At 36.4% G+C, this 25,189-nt stretch overlaps 3 protein-coding genes across 3 annotated transcripts; all 3 read right to left on the bottom strand.

The window, feature by feature from the left end:
• Positions 1–235: 235 nt before the first annotated feature.
• Positions 236–9,584, bottom strand: htr3e (5-hydroxytryptamine receptor 3E). The gene is made up of 15 exons (XM_023339796.1): positions 9,548–9,584; positions 9,260–9,423; positions 8,874–8,980; positions 8,166–8,335; positions 7,051–7,185; positions 6,718–6,921; positions 5,687–5,872; positions 5,408–5,592; positions 4,229–4,292; positions 3,072–3,235; positions 2,627–2,671; positions 2,333–2,439; positions 1,824–1,993; positions 1,225–1,388; positions 236–508 (listed from the first exon to the last, which is right to left on the bottom strand). Exons 1-15 carry the CDS (start codon positions 9,582–9,584, stop codon positions 236–238), a joined length of 2,175 nt encoding a protein of 724 aa, XP_023195564.1.
• A 2,295-nt stretch (positions 9,585–11,879) lies between these two features.
• On the bottom strand, positions 11,880–16,154 carry LOC102233399 (5-hydroxytryptamine receptor 3A-like). The gene is made up of 9 exons (XM_023339795.1): positions 16,118–16,154; positions 15,762–15,925; positions 15,616–15,660; positions 15,378–15,484; positions 14,945–15,114; positions 12,952–13,115; positions 12,641–12,851; positions 12,252–12,437; positions 11,880–12,166 (listed from the first exon to the last, which is right to left on the bottom strand). The coding sequence occupies exons 1-9, from the start codon at positions 16,152–16,154 to the stop codon at positions 11,880–11,882; spliced, it is 1,371 nt and encodes a 456-aa protein (XP_023195563.1).
• A 1,705-nt stretch (positions 16,155–17,859) lies between these two features.
• LOC102233653 (5-hydroxytryptamine receptor 3A-like) lies at positions 17,860–24,905 on the bottom strand. Its single transcript, XM_023339794.1, has 10 exons — positions 24,879–24,905; positions 24,413–24,461; positions 24,021–24,184; positions 23,730–23,774; positions 23,480–23,586; positions 23,037–23,206; positions 19,637–19,800; positions 19,320–19,530; positions 18,725–19,059; positions 17,860–18,165 (listed from the first exon to the last, which is right to left on the bottom strand). Exons 1-10 carry the CDS (start codon positions 24,903–24,905, stop codon positions 17,860–17,862), a joined length of 1,578 nt encoding a protein of 525 aa, XP_023195562.1.
• Between the last annotated feature and the right edge of the window lie 284 nt (positions 24,906–25,189).

The raw sequence follows: 25,189 nt of genomic DNA, 5'->3' as shown, positions 1-25,189 counted from the left end.
AAAAATGGTGTTCGTCTAGTTGTGCAAATACTGATTTGTTGACTGTGCTTGGCTCATGAAAGCATTCCCATTTTATAAGAAGAGGTTTTTCTCAATCTATGCAAACTTTTCTGTTTCTGTGGATTTTAAGAGCAATATCTCAGGTTTCATTTTATGTTCTGTAATGTCTGCAGCCCAGACTTACAACACTTTCCCCATGCAATGTTTGTGTCTATCAGATTGACTTAATTTTGCATTAACAACAGATACATTCTTCACATGCAGTAAAATAAACCAGCAGAGCTTCTAAGAACTGACTGATGAGAGGGATGGTGTTTCCAGTGATAGGGAGCAGGTCATTGGTGCTAAGCAGGAAGACTGTGTAGCCCAGGATGAGGGTCATCTTGAACAAGGACCGGTCAATGTTTTGGATGGGCAGGACGAAGCTGAAGAGATCCACAGTGATGAGGAAACAGCTGGGGATCAGGAGGTTCACCACATACATGGTAGAGTGGCGCCGAACAGAGACCTGCAGCAGAATAATGCATGTAAGCAGACAGTAAATCTGAGACAGATACAAAACTTTACTGTCAATAGAAACAGCACACAAAAAAAAATCATAATCAGTAAAACTGTGGAAACAACTTTGTGGTGAAAAGTAACATTTTTAATCTAATCTGTTCCTCCAGGATTTTGCAATTATTTTTGTGATTCTCTGCATGGAAAATCATTAGTTTTGTGGTGCTACTTTGGAAATATTTGCAAGGAATTTTGCAACATTTGGGCTTATGTGGGATGGTAAATGTGACTTTTTGTTGTTATATCAATCACGGACTATAATTTGACCTCAAGTAAGGCTCAGGCAGCTCTGGAGTAGAAGTATGAAAGACTTCCACCTGCTGATGGGAGTTAAACCCAATATTTTTGAACATTTTAAAGAAAATTTGCAATAAATGCATAATTATGCAAAAAAAATATGGGGTTCTGTTGATTTTGTGTAAATTAAATTTTTTTGTGTATTGTATTTACATTGCTGTAAATACAAGTATTTACAGTATTAATTTTACATAATGCTGTAAATGCAATTTTAATGCAAATACAAAATTGTCTATTTTTTTTAGCATCTCCTTTTTTATTGATGGATTAAATTAAGAATTTATGTGTTTTCTGTAAGTTTACTGATGTTTCCCACTTAGTTCATAATTAGTTAACATCAAACATCAAATAACTGCATAATTTTCTTACATAGAAGTGAAGCTCATCATAAGAGGACCCCTCTAGGATTGGCACTGTCACCTTCTCTGATTTGATTCCAACTAGCTGCCATTCACCCATGGTTGCCATTTCGTCTATCGATGCCTGAAATATGTCCTGGTCTGTGTCTCTAAGTTCAAGTTGTATACTATCACCTGTAAGGACAATAAAATGTTGGACCAGATAAAGATGCTCAGCAAATGGAGAATATTTTATTAAAGGAAAGGTATTATGTATTCCTTGGCAAATATTTACCATTTTATAATACAATCAAATAACTATGTCACCTTCAGTTATTATAAAAATGCTGTACATATCAAACATGACTTAAAAAAAAATGCAACTTCATAATTTAAAGCCTTGAAATTGGGTCTCTGTCTCTTTAAAAAAGTCTGCTCTTTCCAACACTCCTCTTTCAGGAAGTCATCCAACTCCGTTCCTCTATTAACCCTTTCAATAACTTTTTTACCAGCATTGCACTGAGAAGTAGCTCGTATAATGAACTTAGCTTAGCAGATGCCTTTAAATAATACTAATGATAATAAAACTCATCTATTCTCTACTTTATAGTCAACATAGTTTGTACTTACTGAGGTGTATGTAGGAATTGAAAGTGAAAGTGCAAGTTTGAATATCAAATGGAAACAGGTAGATGTTGAGACTGCAGGAGCTCACAACTCTGACAGGCAAGCTATCATAAACAAGACCACTGAAATGAAGGTAGGTGTACGGGACGCTTGGTGCTAAGTTCTTCTCCATGCTGCAGAAAGTCAGACACAGATAATGTTACATACAGTACATATCTTATTTTCACCTGGTTGAATTTCAATAACTACCAAGAACACTCTAATTAGAATGGAAAATATCAGCAACCTGATGTTTCTTGAGGCAATAATTGGCAATTCTTGAGGCTTTTTAAAACACTCATGCCTTTTACAATTTTCTTACATCAAAACTACAAAATTTATGCAACAAACACACACAAAGTAGGTAATAATAGTGAAATATCTATATGTAAGGTAACTTAAAGTAATTTCCTGTGTAAACCTTGAGATCTTTATGCCCCAAGTTATTCATCTACATCCAAAGAAAAACTTACAACTCGTTGATGACGATATCTGGCACCCAGAGCAGGTTTCGTGCAACTGCAATCCATTCAACACCACATTCCACTGGGTCCCAAATAGTAAATTCGTTATTCCACGCCTGTACACATAATTACATGTTTTAAATTTAAATACCAGAATTTACCTCAGCAACAACAGGCTTTGTACTTTACATCATTAGGCACAGTGATAGATTCAGTGTGATCAAAAGGTTTGGTTCTCTAAATATTACAAGTTAGAATCACTGATAGATTATTTATGAAAGGGATTTCAAGGAAAACACTTACTAAAGATTCCCAAATGAAAGTTGTCAGTACCTGGGACTTCTCATCCTGAAAAGAACAGTAAACTTTTCTGATTATTTTTTAAAGCAAAAGTTGGTAACTTTTACAAAAACATTATATATATATATATATATATTTTTTTTTTTACATATTTGTTAAAACTAACTGTATGTCTTGACGTTACAGCACAAGACAGGTAAATAAGCTCTGCTGCCTCCTCTCTGTGGTCCTACTGCTGTCTGCAGAAATACACCGCTCGGTCAGAAACAACCAATCATGCATACACAAATATGTAAAATAAAAATGGAAAAGTTACCTACTGTACCTTTAAGAAACATCTTAACAAAATCAAGTAAAAGTGACAAAATAGAGCCAATGATACAACAAAAACAGCAAAGGGAAAAAAATGAGAGAAAAAAAAAAAAACTACAGAAAAAGTTGTACTTACCACTCCCAAAATGCCAAAGAGAGTGAAGGAAATTCTAACTTGGGTTGGGACCGACATATTTATTACAGGTCGAATGGCGTTCAGCTCAAACACTGGCTTTAGAGAGCTCAGCAGTGAAGTTGGAGTCGGCTGGGAGCAGTTCAGAACGGCGGAGTTGAACGGGGCTGCAAGCGACAAAAAATTAAATATAATATTTTAATGTATCAATAACACACATTTTCTTCAATAGGGAAGCTATTTCCTCTCTGGAGTTTTATGTGATTTTTATGAAGAGTTTCAGGGCATAATAGAGTTTTTACAGTAACCCTAGATGTACAGATTCCAGACTTTGATTGTTTATAAAACAAAGATGAAGCCAAAAATACAAATTTGAGTATAAAGCTAAATACATCCTTGGTGTTTAAACACAAAATAAGAAGGTAAGTCAGGAGTTTCTGAGTAAACCATTTCACTAGTTGAGCAATAATTAGTGTGATCTTTTCTACAAAAGCAGAAGGTCAGCAGTTCACTTGTCTGGGACATACAAATGTTTAAAACGATGGAAAAACATCAGCAGTGATCAAGTGTGGGAATGAGCAGGGATGTGGTCAGGATGAGGGAAGCTCTGTTGCCAACTTAATGACTTTGTCCCTATATTTAGAGACTTTTCAGACTCCTCTAGTGGCTTTTTTTAAAACAAGCGACTAGCGTAAACTCTAGCTCTCCTTACCTGAGTTATTGGAGATTTTATATGGTGACAACATGTGAAAGAACCAATCACTCTCAGCTATCTGAGGGTCATACAGACAATCACATAATGCTGTATCAGGGGGCTACAAACTCCTCTGAAATGATGCTAGACACTGATCTTCATTTTTAAAGTAACTTCTGAAAAAAGCAGTTTACAAGCCATTGCTTTATGAGATGTGCTTACTTTTTTCCACACAGTATTTGTGTTTTTGCTTATTATATTAGCATACAGTGTAGAATCTGTTTTTGGACATTCAAGGTTGAAATAATTCATAACCTGGGGAAGAGCAGGTCGGTCTTATTATACCCTGATAGAGTTCATATAGGGCGTACTTATATTTTTACTCAAAGTATAGTTTCCCTATTTATAAACAGAACTGCAAGAGCATAAACTCAACCAGGTCAAAAGAAATAAGTCCTGTACTTACCCAGAGTCAGCAGAGAGATGAGGATGAATAGTTGCTTAGAAGGCTTGACTTTCAGCAGGCAGCACTAAAAACATTAACACTGGGTCAGCAGTAGTTGTTAGACTGAGTGATGTGTAAGTGGTGAGGGCTGTCCTGTTAGATTTGTGCACGGGATTTGAAGGTGTTCTTTATACAAAAGTAAAAAAAAAAAGCAGTTATTTATTTTCCTGTGGAAAATGATTTGCACTTTGTTTTGAAAATCCCTTCAATTACCCAGTTTGTTTGTTTGTTTTTTTATTTTTATTTTTTTAGGATTTTTAACCCAACATAACATCAGGAAAAAAAGAAATAATATTTGATCTGGATGAGCTATTAATTCAGAGCTCATCCATTTAGCCTCCATTTAAAACCTGGAGGCTAAAGATGTAAAACACAAAATGATCAGACTTGGTGGGATTGGGATTATTTTCAATATCATATTAAATTTTTTAAAACGTTTACAATTTCCGTTGATCACATATTTAATAAACACATTTAGAAGCAAAATATTTTTTCACACTCATATTTAAGCTTACTAAAATTCAGATTGAGTTGAAATTGAGTTTATTTTGCTTTGGAGAAACATCGTCATCTATAACCTTAAAATGCAGCTGCAGTGTCTCATTCAACATCACTAAATATGTTTGGTGAAACTTTGACTTCTATATATCTCACAGCAAAAGCCTTTATAAATTAAAATAATGGAGTTGGAAATAAAATAAAGTGTTGGAAAGAAAATTCAATGAAAAGCTGTTAGACATTTTTCAAGTAAATTTTATTTTTCAGAAAACCTTTCCTCCATTTAAAATTCCACAATGTTACATTAGATGTTGCATTGTAATTATCTATAATAAATATTAAATACGTGATAAATAAAATTGATAAATAAGATTTTAAAGCCCCCTAAATCATTGTGTACATTAACTTTCTAAACAGTTGCATTTTTTTAAGTATATGGCACTAACATTGTTGCTAAAATAAATCACTGTACAATATTCTGGTAAAATATTCTGTAAGCACTTTCTGAATAACTGCAGGTCTCCAACATGCAGCGGTCTACTGCTTGTATGATTTAATCCAGACAATAATGATGGTGATGAAGCTGACTGATATGAAGGCGATGTAGAGGCCAAACAGCAGGCGGTCAATGATGAAACCCACCTGGATCCATTCCTCAGAGCTCTGCTTCCCGTTCTGCTGCTGCTCCACCTCACAGCGGATGGCCTGCAGGACGCGGCTCAGGCTCTTCAGCTCCGTCACGGCCTCCTCTTCCTCAGCTGATCCTCCTGTTCCTTTTATCCTTTTATCGGATTTCATTTCTGCAGCCACTGACATCGTCCTCTTTTCTATTTTCAGGAAATAGTGATGACACTTGCCAATTACGGATTGCATTTATCTCATTTCTCACTTGATTTTTATTATTTCATGTTCCCCGCATACCTGAATTTTTTGGTTTCTCAGTTTTTCGCGGCATGCAAACGAGACAGCCGAGAAAATTGAGAACAAGAATCCGAATCCATCGAGGGACGGGAGAGAAGTCAGCCGAGTTGCTCAGCAGGTTGGTGATGAGGATGGTCTCCAGCAGACTGGCCACCATCAGAGCCAGGCAGAGAGAGAAGAAGACATCTGGTAGAAAGAGAGCAGAGGATGCAGGAAAGGAAACTTTGAAGTGGTTTGGTTTATTAGAATCGTTAAAATGATTCGTATATATACGTATATATATATATATATATATATATATATATATATACAGTATATATATATATTTTTTTTGCCCATATGCAACCCTTTATCGGCTTTTTCATAGCAGTCTGATCGGCCTAGTTACTCAATAAATAAATAAAAAATCCACTCCATGCCACATACATATGTTGTATAAAGCATCTGATGTCTGAACTGTCATGTCACATTTTACTGCACCAGAAAAAGGAGGAGGGGGTAAATAAGGACATAAACAATGGTAAAAAAAAAATTATGATTATGACATTATTAAACAAGTCTCTGTCAGTGAAGCTCATCACATAACAATCACACCATTCCTTTCTCTCACCACACATCCAGACAGATTTCTCTACAGAAATGTCAGACAATGCTCCACAAATAGGCTTTTGCTATTGGTTGTGCTTTCTGTTTGTTAGCTTCTCTCATGTACAAAACAAATATCCCTCATCTTGTGATGATACTTTAAAATTGACCCATAAAAGGCTCCATTCATTATTACCTCCATAAACAGTGTGCTGCTGTGTGACATCAATGAACAGGAACGTAGAGCATAGCAATTAATAGTATGAACAATCTTTAAAAACAGAATTGGATTCATCAAAACTTGCTGTGTGAAGGTAGGCTATTTTATTCTTAAAATGAAGAAAATCCCTCAGAAAGAAGAGAATAAAACCCTACAGTCAGTGAAAAAGCAGTCTACACAACGACCAGATGTGCACAACTATCAATGACCTGAAGCTCAGACTGACTTATCAGAGGTATGGTGTTTCCAGTGACTGGAAGCAGGTTGTTCATGATGAGCAGGAAGACGGTGTAGCCCAGGATGAGGGTCATCTTGAAGGAGGACCTGTCTGTGCTCTCAGCAGGCAGCAGGAAGCTGAAGAGGTCCACTGTGATGAGGAAGCAGCTGGGCAGCAGCAGATTCACCACGTACATGGTGGCACGGCGCCGCACTCGGATCTGTACGGAGAATAGGATTAAAACTGAAAGGCCACTTACTATCAAATGTAATTCAATGATATATAATTATTTGAAAATATACTACTAACTTACATAAAATGTAAGCATGTCTGTATAAAGACCCGTCACATCATCGTTCACTAGTTTCTTTGCGGTGATGTCCACCAGCTCCCATTCACCCATGGTGGTCATCACCTCTTTGGAGAACTCTGTGATTAGATCTGCGTCACGCCCGAGGAAAACTCTGATCTCAGTGGCTGGAGAAAGAAAAGGACGCACATTAAGTTTAATAAAAGCTCCACCCTTCTAACATATGGTCATCTACTGTATTTCATAGTTCAAAAAATATTTAAGAATAACAGGGGAAAAAAGACAAACATTGATTTCCCTGATATTGACAGAATTTCTTTCTCTACAGTTACAGTCCACATCTAATCATTTTGCAGTTTTGGAATACCTACGAAAATTATGCAACGTTTAAAAAATGTAATTTTTTACAGTCAAAACTTTTCTATTAGTTTTGAAATGAGATAAGTAACTGTTACATGCACTTTTTTGCCAAATGTTCACTTTGAGTTATGTCCTTCACAATGTGCTATTTAATGATAATTAATGCAGAAAAGATGGAACGTTGTATTGTACAAGGTGAAAGTCCTATTAAAAACTTCACTGTGCCATTTTACTGATTAGACACAAGATTACAAAACATACTTCGAAAAGTTTTATCCAAGCTTTTGAAAGTAAGTATGAGGGTTGACAGTTTTGATTAAAGATATTTAATATATATAATTTTTGTTTTAATATATATAGTTTTTGTTTGTAATTATCACCTAGTCATTGATAGTGACTTTAGTAGGTCACAGGCAAGTATAAATATGTTATTACAAGTCAATAGATACATTAAATATAATATCAATTTCCCTCTAGAGACTCACATTTCACTGAGTTAGGAATTGAACCTTGTGTTCTTGCCTTTAACACAACTTTTTGGACATGTTGATTTCTTACATAAAATAGTAATAATTATGCCACCGCATCTCAATAGGACTAAATGACTAGAGACTGTCATCAGCTAGCAGCCTGGACACAGTTTGACATAAAAATGTTTTGCCCTTTGATTGTTCTGATTGTAGTTTACATCCTGATTACAGCACAACAGGTGATCCCAGTGAAATATATTAAACCTGTTTTGAGTTTCAACTTCAACTTAAAGAAAGACTTTAAGGGAGAGACTCACCATAGTAGATGTAGGAGTTGAAAGTCAGGGAGCAATTCTGTATGTCGAAGGGGAAAGTGTAGATGATGAGGTTACAGGAGCTCACAACTCTGACAGGAAACGAATCCCTCACCGTTCCATCATTAAACAGGTAAACATATGGGACCGATGGCGCTTTATTTTCCTCCATGCTAACAGAGCATAAATCAGAACATGATAAGTTTAGGAAAACCCATATTGATGTTGACCATATTTAGCAGAAAATATTGGCAGATGAAAATATTGGCACATTCATTCATCTTGAAATACACAGATGACATACAGCTGTACATTATGATGTCACCAGGTGACTGAACTAGTTCTAGCACTGAACATATGCTTAGAAAAGATCAGTAAAATTATGTTCAGCTGAAGTTATTATCTTCGGACCTAAAGAGGTAAAATCAAGGGTCAGCACAGAGCTTCAGTTATTACAGAGATAAACTAGTGATTAGTCCCAGACCTGAACCTTCAGAGCCACTGAAAAACAATTACAATTTTATTGAACTGGCTTGTTGCTGAAATGTGCTAAACTTAACTTGAGTTGACTTTAAAGGACAACTCAAAGCCTTTAAAGTTGTGCAAAATATACTAAATTCCAAAAAAGTATCTTTTTGTCACCTTGTGCCTTTAACAAACTTATTTTGCAACATTATTGTTCAAAATTTAAAGTGCTGAAACTAAACTCACAATTCATTGATTACAATATCTGGAATCCAAAACTTTTCCTTGGGAAGAGAAATCTTGTCGGTGCCACACTGGACTGGATCCCAACTGATGAACTCATTCTTCCACCACTGAAACAAACAAAAAAAAAATCTCAGTTAGCTTTCAGAATTTATGCATAGAAAGTAATCAGTCAAATAAAAATGAGAGACAGCAACAAATGGTTTCACAGCTTACATAGTTCAGCCAAATGTAAGTGACGAGCAGTTGGGACTTTTCATCCTGGAATATGAATGTGACACTCAGCTTTAATCTGAACAAAATTTACATTTAATAAAAATTTAAACTGTAGACTCTATTTCATCAAAGAAATCATGTTTTATTTTAAAAGGGTTTGAACCTCAACATACCACTCCTAATATCCCGTAGAGAGTGAAGTACACGCTGACGTTGGTGTAGGTCTTCTGGTTCTCGACGGGTCGGATGGCGCTCATGTCGAAGGCAGGAGACAGAGCCGCCAGGAGTCTGGGCTGGTCCGGCTGGGAGCAGTTCACCTCAACGGCACCGCAGAAAACTAACAAGGAGAATTTATTGGCAACAATGAGGATTAAACCTTTAAACTGTGCAAACAATCTACTAATAATATTTAAGAATGACTATTTTCCATATTAATCAATCAATTATTTTTAAACATTTACCTGGCAGAAGGAAGAGGAGGATTACCACAGAGGGCATTGTGGGTGGAAGAAGCCACTGAGAATAAAATAAAACTCAGTTTATCTCTAGATTTTTGTTAAACTGTTTGACGTTACAATTCAATACCTCGGCAGAAGAAACTTTAAAGCAAATCGAGGAATGTGTTTGTTCTGAATGGATGTAATGATATTTTGAGGTGGTGCAGAGTCTCGAGTTGAAATTTGCAGACTTGAAGCTCAACACCACAGATTGATGGTCTGAAGAAAAATTCAAAACGCTGCTTAACAAAGAACAGTTTGACTGTTTTAATGACAGTAAAAAATATACTTAATATTGAGAAAGGTCTGAATAATTTTTAACAGTCTATTTAAAAATGCATTTGTAATAAATATGATCAGTCCTTGTTACATTGTTTTACTATTTCTATTAGGAAAAATAAAGTGTCTGGGTTGGATGATAATTTTTTAAAATCTGAATCTGCCAGCTGTGTGAATAATTTCAAATGTTGATAGAGTTGATGCTTTACCTTTGCTGTTGTTTCCTCTAATGCCATAACACTGAGGGTGAATACGTTTTAATTTTGCTTCTTCTGTCCTTTATTTCTAAGTGAAATAGAAATCTTTGAACCCCAGTTTAAAAATCTGGTATGGTATACCTCCTGGCTCTCTAACGCTTAAAGAACTGGATTCAGTCTCTGACTGCCCAGATATACACAACACCAGTACAACCCAAATGTGATAAATCCTCCTGCAAATAATGTGGGAGAGCTGAAACAGGGAGCAGGGCAGCTGCTTTCTTTGCAGGTGGTTCCACATGAAACAAACACAAACCACAGTTGACACGGTGAACCTCACTGTGCGACTCACCTGTGGTGAAGACTGACCGAGACTCACTGTCACACCTGATGGAGGTAGGCAAATAAATGGTGAAGTCCAGACGAGAAGCAAATGTTGTCTGGTTTCTCATCAAAGCTTTTTTACATGATATACAAGATATTTGTTTGAAGTAATCATTTGTCAAGTTTTTGTTCAACATGGAATTGTTTCTCAGAAAAAAGGAGAAGTATTGGCAAAATTGATAAAATATAGTATAAGTTTTTCTAAATTACATTTTAAAAAGAATCAAAAAGCTGTTATTTTAAAGTTATGTTATTTCTCAATGTTATTTCTCCTGTCATTAAGCCTCTTTGAAAGTTTTATGATCAGAAACTAAATATCCTCATATCAATGCACAATGTTTGAGGATTTATGTGTGCTTTTGAAAGCACTTGCTGACCAGACAATTCACTGGTTTTAATTTATAAATCTATAAAGCTAGGTGTGTAAAAGTACACTAAGATCCTCAGTTTAAAAGTGACACTTTCTCAATCAAGAGAAACTGAGCAATCATTTCCCAATTTGAGCCCATTAGATGTTCATCAACCTGGAATATGGCAGTGCCATCAAGGAAGAAAATATCCACTGAGCGTCATTCAGTAACATATATATGTATGTACATATGTATAACATATGTATATATATAGCATGAGACAGATATAATCTGAAAAAACAAATCACGCTCCTTTGCGTCCTTCCTGTGGTCCTACTGCAATCTGCATAATTACAGCACTCGGTCAGAAACATTCAATCTGAGCTAGAGGCAGGTCTTAACGCTGACAATCATGCTTGTGTTAGTAGAACATAGTAGAACTACTAACACAAGCATGATTGTGTTAGAGAAGCTTAATTTTTTTTTCATGATTGTTGTCAAGTATCTTTATAAAAAATAACACCATTATGATAAACAAGCAAATAAATAAATAGAATTTGATTGAGGAAAGAAGCGTCCCAGAACAGATCACTTTTCTTCATTTTTGTTTGGTTTCTATTTCATTGGGACATTTATTTAGTTGATGTGATATTTTTTAATTATTTATCTACAGTTAACAACAATTAACAGGATTTTTTCTTTGCATAGTTGTTTAATTTTGAATAAAACATTTCTCTACAGTGGGAAAACATTTTAATGAAATGAATAGATTTTAGACATTTTCAAGTACATTTTATTTTTGAGGAAAACTTTTCCTCCATTTAAAAATGATTTTTTTTTTTATTTTAAACACATAAAACGTTTATAATGTGTTTAATGAAAAAAATGAGTAAGGACAGAATTACATGAAAGCATTTAAAGCACAACAAACTAATGTGAACTGTGTCATTTCTAAACAATTGCATAAGATATAAATTGCCTACAGATTGTTGCCAAAATGAATCAATGTTTATTGTTCTTTTAAAAGAAATTACATAATTCTGCAAGCACATTCTGAGTAACTGCAGGTCTCCAACATGCAGCGGTCTACTGGTTGTATGATTTAATCCAGACGATGATGATGGTGAAGAAGCTGACTGATATGAAGGCGATGTAGAGGCCAAACAGCAGGCGGTCAATGATGAAACCCACCTGGATCCATTCCTCAGAGCTCTGCTTCCCGTTCTGCTGCTGCTCCACCTCACAGCGGATGGCCTGCAGGACGCGGCTCAGGCTCTTCAGCTCCATCAGGGCCTCGTCTTCCTCAGCTGGTCCTTCTGTTCCTGTTCCTTCATCGGCTTTCATTTCTGCGACCACTGACATCGTCCTCTTGTCTATTTTCAAGAAACAGTGATGACATTTACCTATTACTGATTTTATTTATTTCATTTCTCATTTTTAATATTTAAGGTGCCCTACCTGAATTTTTGGGCTTCTCAGTTTTTTGCGGCATGCAAACGAGACAGCCGAGACAATTCAGAACGAGAATCCGAATCCATCGAGGGACGGGAGAGAAGTCAGCCGAGTTGCTCAGCAGGTTGGTGATGAGGATGGTCTCCAGCAGACTGGCCACCATCAGAGCCAGGCAGAGAGAGAAGAAGACATCTGGTAGAAAGAGAGCAGAGGATGCAGGAAAGGAAACTTTGAAGTGTCAGAATTTCAGGCTGGCTCTATATTAGAAGTTCTTAATGACGAAAAGGAACAACATGTTGATGTAAGAATAAAGATGAACCTTTCCAAAAAAAATAAAGTAGTAAAATCCCACAGTCAGCAAGCACAACTATCAATGACCTGAAGCTCAGACTGACTTATCAGAGGTATGGTGTTTCCAGTGACTGGCAGCAGGTCGTTCATGATGAGCAGGAAGACGGTGTAGCCCAGGATGAGGGTCATCTTGAAGGAGGACCTGTCTGTGCTCTCAGCAGGCAGCAGGAAGCTGAAGAGGTCCAAAGTGATGAGGAAGCAGCTGGGCAGCAGCAGATTCACCACGTACATGGTGGCACGGCGCCGCACTCGGACCTGTACAGAAAACATGCTCAGGATTTTGCATAACTTACAGATTTAGATTTGGATGATTGTCATTAACTTTGATATGGTGCACCTTTTTATATCAACTTACATAAAATGCAAGCATGTCTGTATATAGACCCGACTCATCATTATTCACTAGTTTCTGCGCAGTGATGTCCACCAGTTCCCATTCACCCATGGTGGTCATCACATTCTTCGAGAGCTCTGTGATTGTTTTCGGGTCTCGCCCGAGGAAAATTTTGATCTCTTGAGCTGGAGACAGAAAAGGAAAAACAATAGGTTTAAGAATAAGCTCACTATGGTGATCTTTTGCACAGTTCAAATATATTCATGTAAAAAATTTGTTTCAGTATAAAACATATAACTTGGTGGAGACAAAACCATTTTGAATTCATTGTGTTGGTCTCTCACTCCAACACAAGTGGTTCAATTCTTTCCATTGTAACACACCGAATAACATTTTTTAAAGTGGAGTAATTATGTAGTGAAACCTGTTTAATTTAATGTTATTCAATGTTAAGTTCATCTGCTGAGGCCACCTAGTGGCAAATGTTATAATTTTGTCTATTGCTGGTTCACTGATGCCTTCTTGTGGTCACTTTTATTACTACAACTTGTTTACCATAAAGGAAGAGGGCCTGTTGATCCATGTGCTCTGAAAGAAGCCCTTTTTGTTGTGTTTTTTTTTTTTATCTAAGTGCGAAAAAGGGAAAACAGCATCGTCTGTAAGTACTGTTCTAATTTGCTTGTCATATAAATCATAATTTGTAACCCGTTGACATGTTTATGTGAAGATAGACATTTTTACTTGTGTCAGCCCAATGTGTTAGCCTAGCTGGCATTCATTTTCTGTACCTTTGTGTGTTACAGTTTTACACGATTCTCATTAAACCCTGCTAAAGAACCAAATGGAGTGCTTCTTGGTGGACGGATGGGAAAGTGTTTAGCTACCTGTATAGCTGAGTTACTGCTAAAAGTCACAGTGCTTAGCGAGGCCAGGGCAAATTATGTATAATCAACTTTTTTTTAGACTTTATATCATGTTATAATGTTACACCCATGTCAATAACATACCTGTAGTGTTAATTTGAGGCATAAAACTAACACTTTTTGAATTCAGGGTGCCTAATTCTTGGCCTCTCCAAGTGCCAATTTTTTCCACAAAGATCCTCTTTAGACTTGCAGACCCAAGTCAAGCCTCTAACCCATAGAGCATTGTTCCCCTTGACTCTCCCACTTATCTCCTTAAGACTAGCGGCAGCTTCAATTGGCAAACTCCTGGTGGAACTGCTCATCTGCTAAGCTCATTATAGGGACTGCTTCTCAGTGCAACGCTGCAAGGAACGGTTGTGAGTGGCATAATGGATGAACATTGTTGTGAAGGCATGAAGGTGGAGTGTTGGAAAGAAAAGAATCTGCTTTAAGAGACAAAGACCAATTTCAACGCATCAAATTGCGAAGCCAAATTTCTTATCAGTTATGCTTTTTAAAAATAACTAAAGGTAATATAGTTTACTTGCTGGTTCTATAAAAAGGAGCCATGTGCATGAAAAATACATGACACTCTCCGCTTTAAGAATCTATACTCAAACCTTTCACTTTTCCAATCCTTAAACATTTATGTTTTTTTGCAATGCTCAGAGCTGTGTGAGTGTGGCATGTATTTGTTTTTATCTGCCTTACTTTCTCGCAGTAATGAAGTGATTTCTTAAGGTCGCAGTTTCTACTGCTATTGCCAAGCATCTCAAGGACGGTTGTATCTGGATTGTATTTTAGCTCGTTGGTTTCACTGATGCTCACAGTGGGGATCGTACTCTGTGCTTCATTCATGAGACTCTGCTTCACTCAACGTCAGTAGCTGGTGTCGGTCTATTGTGTGGCATTGGAGTTTGAGTCATCACTCCTCTATGACTTCTGTCTTAGGCAATTTTTTTAAAATATATATTTTTTATTTTAAACCATTTTGTGAATGATTGTGTTGCATCTGAACTTCCAGATAGATCAATGATTTTGATCTAAATATACTTGAGTTTCAATTTCAATTTAAAGAAAGTAAATAAGACTTAATGGGAGAGACTCACCATAGTACACATAGGAGTTGAAAGTCAGAGAGCAGTTCTGTATGTCGAAGGGAAAAGTGTAGATATTCAGGTTGCAGGAGCTCACAACTCTGACAGGAAACGTATCCTTAATTTTACCGTCATTATACAGGTAAAGATACGGAACTGATGGAGCTTTATTTTCCTCCATGCTAAGAGAGCAAAAATCAGAGCATAACAAGTTTAAGAACATTCATGTGGGAAGAGTGTCTTTGCTTATTTGGTAGAAAATACTGTCAGACGAAAACAAAAATGTGCACAGATATGTTGTCAAGATTGTAGCTGAGAAAAATAAAAATTTAAGAAAATTTAACTAATTAAAACGCTTGAACATGTGTGGTTTAAAGGTAAAAAATTTACCTTTTTGTCAACAAATCTTTTGTAACATTACAGTTTAAAATTGTTGACCACTCACAACTCATTGATTACAATATCTGGAATCCAAAACTTTTCCTTGGGAAGCGAAATCTTGTCGGTGCCACATTGGACTGGATCCCAACTGATGAACTCATTCTTCCACCACTGAAACAAAAAAACAAAAAAAATCTCAGTTAGTTTTCAGACTTTATGCATAGAAAGTAATCAGTTGAATAAAAATAAGAAACAGCAACAAAGTTGACACATAAATGGTAATAAATGTTTGCGTAGCTTACATAGTAGAGCCAAATGTAAGTGATGAGGAGTTGGGACTTTTCATCCTAGATTATAAAGACAACATTAAAACATTAATCTGTACACCAATTTTCTTCATTAAAGTAATGGTTTTTTTTAATTGTAAATGCCTTGAAGCTCAACATACCACTCCTAAAATCCCGTAGAGAGTGAAGTGCACGCTGATGTTGGTGCAGGTCTTCTGGTTCTCGACGGGTCGGATGGCGCTCAGGTCGAAGGCAGGAGACAGAGCCGCCAGGAAGCTGGGATGGTCCGGCTGGGAGCAGTTCACCTCAACGGCACCGCAGAAAACTAACAAGGAGAATAGTGAGGCTTCTTTATCTAAATCTAAGTACTTCCCAATTTCATAGAATTAATGTTAAATGTGTTTAACATTTTATGCAATTAAGTTTGAAAGCACAGAGTTCAATTATTACCTACACTTCCATTTTGCTATGTGTCACTAAACTTTACAAATAATCATAGTTTCAATTAAAAGCTCACCCGGCAGAATGATGGTTAGAATTGCCACAGTGGACATGGCTGATGGAAGAAGCCACTAAAATAAAATAAAAATTCATTGAGCAATCAATTTGTGTTGAGTTATTTGATATTAAATAAATAGCTTATAAGTTATAAACAGATTTGTTGTTGTAGAACAGGCTATGTCTGACATGCAAATTGTGCAATGGGAGATAATACTTTACCTTTGATGCATATTCCATGGATTTCATAATATTGGAAATGAAAAAGTTCAGTTTTAGCTGTTGTCAGTTAAATATTTTCAGGCCTAAGAGAAAAAAAATGTTTGGACCTCAATTTGAAACCTGATCAAGTATTACTGAAGAGTGAAGTGTTCTTGCAACTCACCTTGCTACATTTAGGCTCTGATTGCTCAGAAATAAACAACATGACTATGACTTGAGCGAGACGAGGACACGTCCCCCTGCAAATAATGTGGGAGAGTAGAACACAAAACAGGGTAGCTGCTCTCTTTGTAGTTGGTTTCACATTAAAACAAACACAAACCACAGCAGACGGGTTGCACCTCAGTGTGTGACTGTGGTGACTGACCACAGCGCTCACAGTCACACCTCATGGTTATAGGAAAATAAAGGGTGGACACCATGCAAGGAACAGGTGTTTTCTCTTGCAATACCAGACAAAGATAACCTGAGTAAATGCAAAAGTTTTAAATGATATTTTCAAAACTGTCTGGCGTTGTACATGGAGGTCTAAACCAAGAAGGTCAAAGTAGACAAAAGATTTCATCCACAGGTGATCACTTTATGTTAACGTTCAGATTAGTTCAACCCCACTCATGCTGCTCTTGTGTTTGTCAGAAAAAAAATTATTTGAAAATATTTTGGATCTGACTTTTCTCCCTGACACAATGCAACAAAAAAAAAAGACTGTCTATGACTCAAACAGCTGCAGATCATTGCTGTGTTCATCTTCTGTAATGTTGCAGCTTCAATATTCTTTTTTCTGGTGAGAGGACTAAAAACCAGAAGTGCATAGTTCTGAAGGAGAAAAAAAAAAAAATCATGGTTTTCAACTATTTTTAAAGTCAGAGTCAGAAGCTGGTGTAATCAGTTTTAGACACTCAACTTCAAATTAAAGATTTTCTCCAGTCCTGATGATTACAATATAAACAAAATATATATGAAGACACAAACAAGATAAAAATGTCCAGGTTCCCATTTAACTTTACACCTTTAAACAGTCAACATTCAGTAACATGTAAGAGATCAAAACACTCAAAGTATTCAGGAATTTAACATATCATGCCATAATCATATCATGTATCATAATGTAAAACAGTCAGTATAAAATACAGAGAAACAAACATGATTCAAAATCAATATCAATACAAATCATTTTCAATCTGTCTATGTAATGTATGAAAGAATAGCATTAAATAGCATTTAAAAGTGGAATATATTACATAAAAATTGAGAAAACATATAGTTACTTAACTATAACTATGTATTGTGTAGAAGTCATTGATACTATTACTGTGTTTCTTCAGCGATTTAATATATTAAGCAAAATATAGATCCAATAAATCAATTATTACATTATTTATTCAAAACAATTGTGTAACTTTTTAATATATTGCATATTGCATCACATCATTCCTGAAATAAGTCAATGTTTAAAATTCTACAAAAAATTACAACATTCTGGACAAAATTCTGCAAAAACCTTCTAAGTAAAAATAAGTCCCTCTAACATGCATTATTCTACTGACTGCAGGAGTTAATCCAGAGGATGATGATGGTGATGAAGCTGACTGATATGAAGACGATGTAGAGGCCAAACAGCAGGCGGTCAATGATGAGACCCACCTGGATCCATTCCTCAGAGCTCTGCTTCCCTTTGTGCTGCTGCTCCACCTCACGGCGGATGGCCTGCAGGGCGAGGCTCAGGCTCTTCAGCTCCATCAGGGCCTCGTCTTCCTCAGCTGGTTCCCCCGTTTCAAGAGGATTTACATCAAATCTGTTTGTTGTTCCTGGATCTGTGTGTAAGAAGCAATGAGACTGAACTTTATGAAATTAGTCAAGATTATTTTCTTTATCTGATTAATTTACTTTCCTTCTTATTGATATTTATTGAACTAGAACGAAGATTATTCTCTTTTAAATCACTTAACTAGAACGGATTTCATTTGGCTAAAGAACACAGACCAACCAAAAACGTAGGTGGATCTAAAATACAGCTTCCAGAGTTTTGACTAATAGAAAACTAGATCATCAAACCAGCTTTAGATCATTGCACTGCTTCTCTGTTTGTCCAAGAATAAAGCTTAAATCTTGTTAATTTCCTGTAAAGGTTTTGGACCTAAATCAAACTCAGAGTTGCTGGTCAGGTGTGAACCATGTTGACCCCTTAGGTCACCAGAAACGTCTTCACTTTGTTCCTGGATTATTCCAGAAACAAAGTGAAGACCAGGGGAGGCAACATTTATTTCTTATACTCTAGATTAGCTGTTGGCTGTTTAAATCAGGACCGATAACCTTGCCTTTGTGCTGCAGCATATCCATAAAGGCCAAAAATTGATTTATTATTTCTAAATTGTCTTTGTGTTTTATTTGTTTATGTTACCATATCAATGTTTCTTTTTTTGTGATTATGTCTTCTGGTATTTGATTTTATGTAATGTGTATTATGTTTTCCATGTATTTTGTTGCTCAATTTTTCAGTTTGGATTATCCTGCGTACAAATGGAGTTGCCTTAGCCACTGCAGCTTCTGTACCTGAACCCTCTGGTTTCTCTCTCCTTCGTGGCATGCAAACGAGACAGCCAAGGACATTTAGAACAAGAATCCGAATCCATCGAGGGACGGGAGAGAAGTCGGATGAGTTGATCAATATGTTGGTGATGAAGATGGTCTCCAGCAAACTGGCCACCATCAGGACCAGGCAAAGAGAGAAGAACACATCTAGGAACAGAAAACTGTGATGTCAACATTTTAGCTAAGACTTATAACAGGACTTCTTTATACATTAGAGAAAGAGTGTTGAAAATATGCTGTAATTTTTAGAAGTTTCCCTGATTCAGCAGGCCTGAATCAAAAGTAATTTAGATAAAGTTATTTAAATTACATTTGATTTGTTGAAATAGAGATGCATATAAAGGTTCAAGGACCCTAGAGGACATCTCTTGTGCACTGTACAGTAATTATCTGAAGCTCAGACTGACTTATCAGAGGTATGGTGTTTCCGGTGATGGGCAGCAGGTCGTTCATCATGAGCAGGAACACCGTGTAGCCGAAGATGATGGTCATCTTGAAGGAGGACCTGTCTGTGCTCTCAGGAGGCAGCAGGAAGCTGAAAAGGTCCAACGTGATGAGGAAGCAGCTGGGCAGCAGCAGGGTCACTACGTACATGATGGAGCGGCGCTGCACTCGGATCTGAAGAGTGATCATAATCAGGATTTATCCAGGGTGGATACTTTTGCACACCTTGAAGATTTAAATATAATTAACAGTTCTTTTTTCTTACATGCTAAAAACTTACGTAAAATGCAAGCATGTCTGGGTAAAGACCCGACTTGTCATTTATCTCTATTTTCTGTGCAGTGATGTCCACCAGTGTCCATTCACCCATGGTGGTCATTACGTCCTTAGAGAATACGGTCATTAATTCTGCGTCTCGTCCAAGAATTATTTTAAGCTCAATCGCTGGGAACAAACAACACAAACAACCAAGATCAGTGAAAACCCACAAAGAGAAACAGTATAATTTAAATATTATGAAATGATTCAGACCATGTGAACTTAGAATGAAATAGGGCAGCATTATTGGAAATAATTAGTAGATTAAATTTTGGTTTAATAATTAAAGAGTTGGTTTGGTTCCTTTATCTGGGCCAAAAGAAAGGTATTCATAAAAATGTCAACACTACAGCTGCCAAGAAACATGGGAGGCTTAGATCTCCCAGATCTAAAAAAATATCAATTGAGTTCTCTGATATTATATGCCCAAGAGTGGATATCTGGAAACTCATCCACAGTGTGGCTGGATATAGAAGCCTCGTTATGTGATTGTCCTCTTAAAAGCCTGCTTTTTCTTAAAAATATGAAAACAATAAAGAAATGCTGTAACAATCCAATCACTGTGAATACAGTCAAGGCCTGGAGGGCGGTTCAACATATCGAGGGAAGGACTGGGAAGACATCCCCATTTACACCCTTTGTCCAGAACCCTGACTTTCTTCCGGGTGTGTTAGATGCAGGTTTTGGGGAATGGGTGGCTAAGGGTGTTTCCTCTTTGGGCTGTATTTTTAAGGAAGGGATCCTAATGTCTTTTAATGAAGTTGTGGAAGCCTTTGGAGTAGGGAAAAATAACCTCTTCCATTTCTTCCAGCTAAGAGACTTTATTAAAAAAGAAACAACTCTACTCAGGGACACGGATGTTTCGGGCACTGAAAAACTGTTTTTCGGAACTCGTGAAGTGTCATTCAGTATGTGCTACAAAATATTAAAATGCCATAAGTGTCACTAATCAACTCTGGCCCAGGCCTGGGAAGGAGAGCTGAATATCGAGATTACTGATGAAATGTGGAGCAGTATCTGGAACTCTGCCAGAAAAATTACTATTTGTGATCGCTCCTGGGCGTTGCAACTTAAATTACCACATAGAGCTCACTTGGCCCCAAACCGGGTGTCTAAGTTTAAACCGGGGTCCTATTCACTGTGCCCTAAATGCAAAATACACGAAGGCAGCCTCACACACTGTTTTTGGTCATGCCCCAAGATCCAGATGTACTGGGAATCTATTCTGGTTGAGACTAGGAAAATTATCAAAACTAATATTGATCTCGATCCAGTGTCTCTTCTCCTTGGTCTACCAAATAAACATATTAAAAATCAAAACAAGAGTAAGTTATATAATGTCCTAATTTTCTGTGCTCGAAAGGATATTTTGTTACAATGGATCGCTAATAAATCTCCTACTATTAATGGATGGAAGAGGCTTATTTTGGAATATATCTCTCTCGACTTTCTAACATGCCTCGTCCACTCTAAGACTGACATTTTTGGATGCATTTGGAAGCCCTTCTTGGACTATGCTGAAGGACACATGTCTACCATCCTGTCTCGAGCATTTATAAGTGCTTAGATGTGAATGATGATGGAAGTATGTATGCCCCCTATCTTATCTTTCCTTTTGACTCTGGACTGCAATGCTGGGCTTTTGTTCTGTGTTGTGTTGTTGTTATTAAACAAAAAATTAATAAACATATCTACAAAAAAAAAAATTGGTTTAATTTGTTTTCACAACCACATAGTTCTGTGTAACTGCGTGGGATTTTATTTGACAGACCAAAAGTGAATAGGGCATTCATTCTGTGCTTCATGCATTGCTGCAAAGATGACTTTTCATGACTTTCTTTCAACAATAATTTTCTTCTTGACACATTACAACCCTGACAAACTTGTCATGGTTGGTTTACATTTACTCCAATCTTTTAATTTATTTAGATGATGGATGGAACAATTGTCCAACATCTATGGCCCTAAAAGCTGTATTTATTCATACTTCATACAATAATTATGTGACTTGAGATACATGAAACACCCAACTGACTTCAGGTGTGACCGTCACAATTCTGGGGTGTGTGGATTTTGGGATATGTCTGTGTATTTAAAATATCACAGTTACTTGCCTTCCCTTACAATTGCACACGATTTCTAATCAATCTGCTGCTTGTTCAGCAATCAACTCTCCTGCATAATCTCCCACTCACACAGCTCTTGCTGAGATCCCTCTGTTATTATCTCTCATACCACATGCCTGTTTCCCTTGTGCTGTATTATTTTGGACTCATCTGACTTATTTAGTTTTTTTTAAAGTTTTTGGTTTGTCTTATTTTTTTTAAGTAAGCTATTGACTTTCACCTGTTTACCTCCTCTCTGTATTTGCGTCATGTAATTCACCATTTAATGACAGTGAAGTCTAGTTTCTTTAAGGCGTCTAGCAAAGATTAATCCATCCATCTTTTGCTTATCCGGGGTCAGATTCTGGGGGAAGCAGCCCAAACAAGGAGGCCCAGACTTCCTCAGGCCAGATGAGAAAAATACTCACTTATTTGTTTACAGCTGGTTCAAAATGCCCCCACCAAGTTCACATCAGATGCTTTATAGTACCCAAGGTTTGTTATAAATCCAGAGGTGGAAGAGCTTTTGCTATCGTTGCTCAGTTCAGATAATGTGGAGAGGTTTGCCTCTGCAAATCAGGCATCTATCTGGTCTTTAAGACAATGTCAGACCTGAGGGAATGACAATCTTTAACAACTGCTAAAATTGAAAAATTGAACTTTTTCACTTCTAACATTATAAAAACAAAGGAATAAACACTAAAGGTAAAATAAAATTTTCCACTATGCAATTTGCATGTCATACATTATTAGTTCTACTACAAATCTATTGATAATTCTTAAAAGCCATTTATTCAACATCAAATAATGCAGCAAAATAGTATCTATGTTCCCATTTCACTTTTGTGTTGGTTTTAAATATTTTATATCATTTCTGCTATAATGTTTCACTTTTCTTGTTTGCACTTTGGTCATGTTGTTATTTTTAAGGTGATTAATAAATAGATTTGATTTGATTTTGACTTCTCCAAACAACCAAATGTGTTTTTTTCAGGAGGGTTGGGGGGAGGAAATATCAGACTAAAAAGGCTAAATAAAAATACTTTTCAGATTTTTATTAGCTAGGAAAATGAAAACCTTTCATGCCACTTCATAATTATGTTAATTTTGGTGGTCTATAATTAAAGTCTTCTGTGCAGTGACAGCTTGTTGTGAACTTATTTCTAACGTCTATAATGAAAGACTTTGAAATTTTGTAAATGACAAAAACTGCATATTTTTTTATAGAAGATGCAACATTTTGTTGCAGTGACTCACCATAGTAGATGTAGGAGTTGAAAGTTAGGGAACAGTTCTGTATGTCGAAGGGAAAGGCATAGATGTCGAGATTACAGGAGCTAACAACTCTGAGTGGAAGAGCTTCGTGTACCCTACCATCACTGAACAGGTACATGTATGGTATAGACGGTGCTTTGTTTTCCTCCATGCTAAAAGAGCAAAGCATGCAAATATGAATTATAATTACAATCTTTATAAAAAGCAATAATTCTGACTGATTTAAGCTTTTCTGTGGGTAAATATTGCTCAAAACAGCTCATATTTCATTAAAAAGATAAGTATTTCAGTAAGTTTATATTATTGTGCATTCCCAATAGCACAGGGTGAGTAAACACGTGCGATCATACAAATAAATTTAGAAAGTCATCCACGTTTTCAAAGAGGTGTCTTGCAAGTGTATTGATTATTAGGAATCAACTCACAACTCATTGATGACAATATCTGGAAGCCAAATCTTCTCTTTGGGAATTGAAATGTTGTTCGTGCCACACTGAACTGGGTCCCACCTGCTAAACTCACTCGTCCACCACTGCAAGAAAAGAAAAGAGTGATGATAGTAGTACGCGAAGTGGCTCATGAAATCTCAGTCACAAATAAAATGAGTAAGGACATCAAATCTACTACTACAAAAATCAAGCTGGTTGATTATGATATTGATAGTGTTCTGCTTACGAAGTGCATCCAAAGGTAAGTGGTGAGGACTTGAGACTTTTCATCCTGAAAGACAAAACATTAAATTGTTGAAATAGAATTTTTTCTTATTGTACATTTTTGAAAATAGACACCAAAATTAAGATCTCACTAAAAGTAAACTAGACATTGATGAGTAAATATATTATATTGAATGATGCAATCATTATAAAATTACTTTGGTTTTAACTTGGAGCCTGGTATTTTTTCTTTTTATAAAATGAGTCCTTCAGTATATATTTTATGTTAGAAATAATATGACACTGAACATACCACTCCTAATATCCCGTACAGAGTGAAGTACATGGTGATGGTTGTGTGTGTGGTTTGGTTCATTACGGGCCGGATAGCCATCAGGTCAAAGACAGGGCTCAGAGCTGCCAGCAGGCTCGGTTGGTCTGGTTTGGAGCAGTTAACCTTAAATGAGCTGCACAAACCTGATGAGGACAATTCATAGGCAAGTGAGGCCACATTTGCAGGCTGTGTTATAGTCATTACAACTGTGCAAAAATAGAACATTTAAACATGCTTATCTTAAATTTTTCCAAAATATGAATACATCTGAAATTAGCACTACTAATTTTGGATTGTCTCAGATTCTAAACTGCTCTCACACACACACAAAAAAATATAATAACTTTGACACTTGTCATTAAAAGACTCACCTGGCATCACAAGAATGAGATAAACCAGAGTGGCTGATGGGAAAACCCACTAAAAAAGAGAAAAGAATTCAATAGAGAATTGAAGCAGCATTCAGCTTCTATGCACCACAAATCTGGAACAATCTTCCAGAAAACTGCAAAACAGCTGAAACACTGAGTTCCTTTACATCTAGACTAAAAACTCAGCTGTTTAGAGTTGCTTTTGAAACCTAATCATGAAACATTGATCAATAATCTGATGTGCAAAATGTAATGTTGACTGTGTGTTCTATGACTTTGTAATTTTGTATTTTATGTATATTACTTTGAAATGCCGTGTTGCTTTCAAAGGTGCTATACAGATCAAATTTGATTAATTGACTGACTGATTGATTGATATTTACTATCTGAGAGTAAATCAATGTTAAAAAGTTATTTTCTGACAAATTGTGATATCCAGATTGTGCAGGAGGAGAATATGCTTTACCTTGAGTGTAGTTTCCTTTGACGCCATGACGCTTGAATTTTAGTAGCTGTCAGGTGGATGAAGCTTCTTCTCCTCTTATCTATCTTGGAATAGGAAAACAAATTGAAACATCATGTAAAACCAGAGTAGGGGATGGTCATCTATACAAATAATGTTGGAGAGACCAAACTCAAGGATGAGCAAACAAAAACCACAGTTAGCATGATGCCCCTTGGTTTTCGACTCGCATGACATTAAGACTGACCACAGCGCTGTCAGACAGCAGCGCTGCTGGTTATAGGCAAATAAACAGCAGACAGAATGTGAGAAGT

Source organism: Xiphophorus maculatus, chromosome 9 (assembly GCF_002775205.1).
Source record: "Xiphophorus maculatus strain JP 163 A chromosome 9, X_maculatus-5.0-male, whole genome shotgun sequence".
Taxonomy (NCBI): domain Eukaryota; kingdom Metazoa; phylum Chordata; class Actinopteri; order Cyprinodontiformes; family Poeciliidae; genus Xiphophorus; species Xiphophorus maculatus.
The sequence above is the reverse complement of the archived record's forward strand: the minus strand, read 5'-3'. Positions and strand labels throughout refer to the sequence as shown.

Bases quoted from the DNA above. Each gene is read 5' to 3' on its own strand.
- LOC102233399 (XM_023339795.1), bottom strand. From the start codon at position 16,154: ATGTCCACTGTGGCAATTCTAACCATCATTCTGCCGG. The intron at 15,926-16,117 runs GTGAGCTTTTAA...TCTCCTTGTTAG, and splicing joins TCTAACCATCATTCTGCCGG to TTTTCTGCGGTGCCGTTGAG. The intron at 15,661-15,761 runs GTATGTTGAGCT...TTTATAATCTAG, and splicing joins TCTACGGGATTTTAGGAGTG to GATGAAAAGTCCCAACTCCT.
- LOC102233653 (XM_023339794.1), bottom strand. From the start codon at position 24,905: ATGGCGTCAAAGGAAACTACACTCAAG. The intron at 23,207-23,479 runs GTGAGTTGATTC...TTGCTCTTTTAG, and splicing joins GATATTGTCATCAATGAGTT to CATGGAGGAAAACAAAGCAC. The intron at 19,801-23,036 runs GTGAGTCACTGC...GTTTGTTCCCAG, and splicing joins CAACTCCTACATCTACTATG to CGATTGAGCTTAAAATAATT.
- htr3e (XM_023339796.1), bottom strand. From the start codon at position 9,584: ATGCCCTCTGTGGTAATCCTCCTCTTCCTTCTGCCAG. The intron at 8,981-9,259 runs GTATGTTGAGGT...TGTTTGTTTCAG, and splicing joins TCTACGGGATATTAGGAGTG to TGGTGGAAGAATGAGTTCAT. The intron at 5,593-5,686 runs GTATGCGGGGAA...TCCTGAAAATAG, and splicing joins TGAGAAACCAAAAAATTCAG to AAAAGAGGACGATGTCAGTG.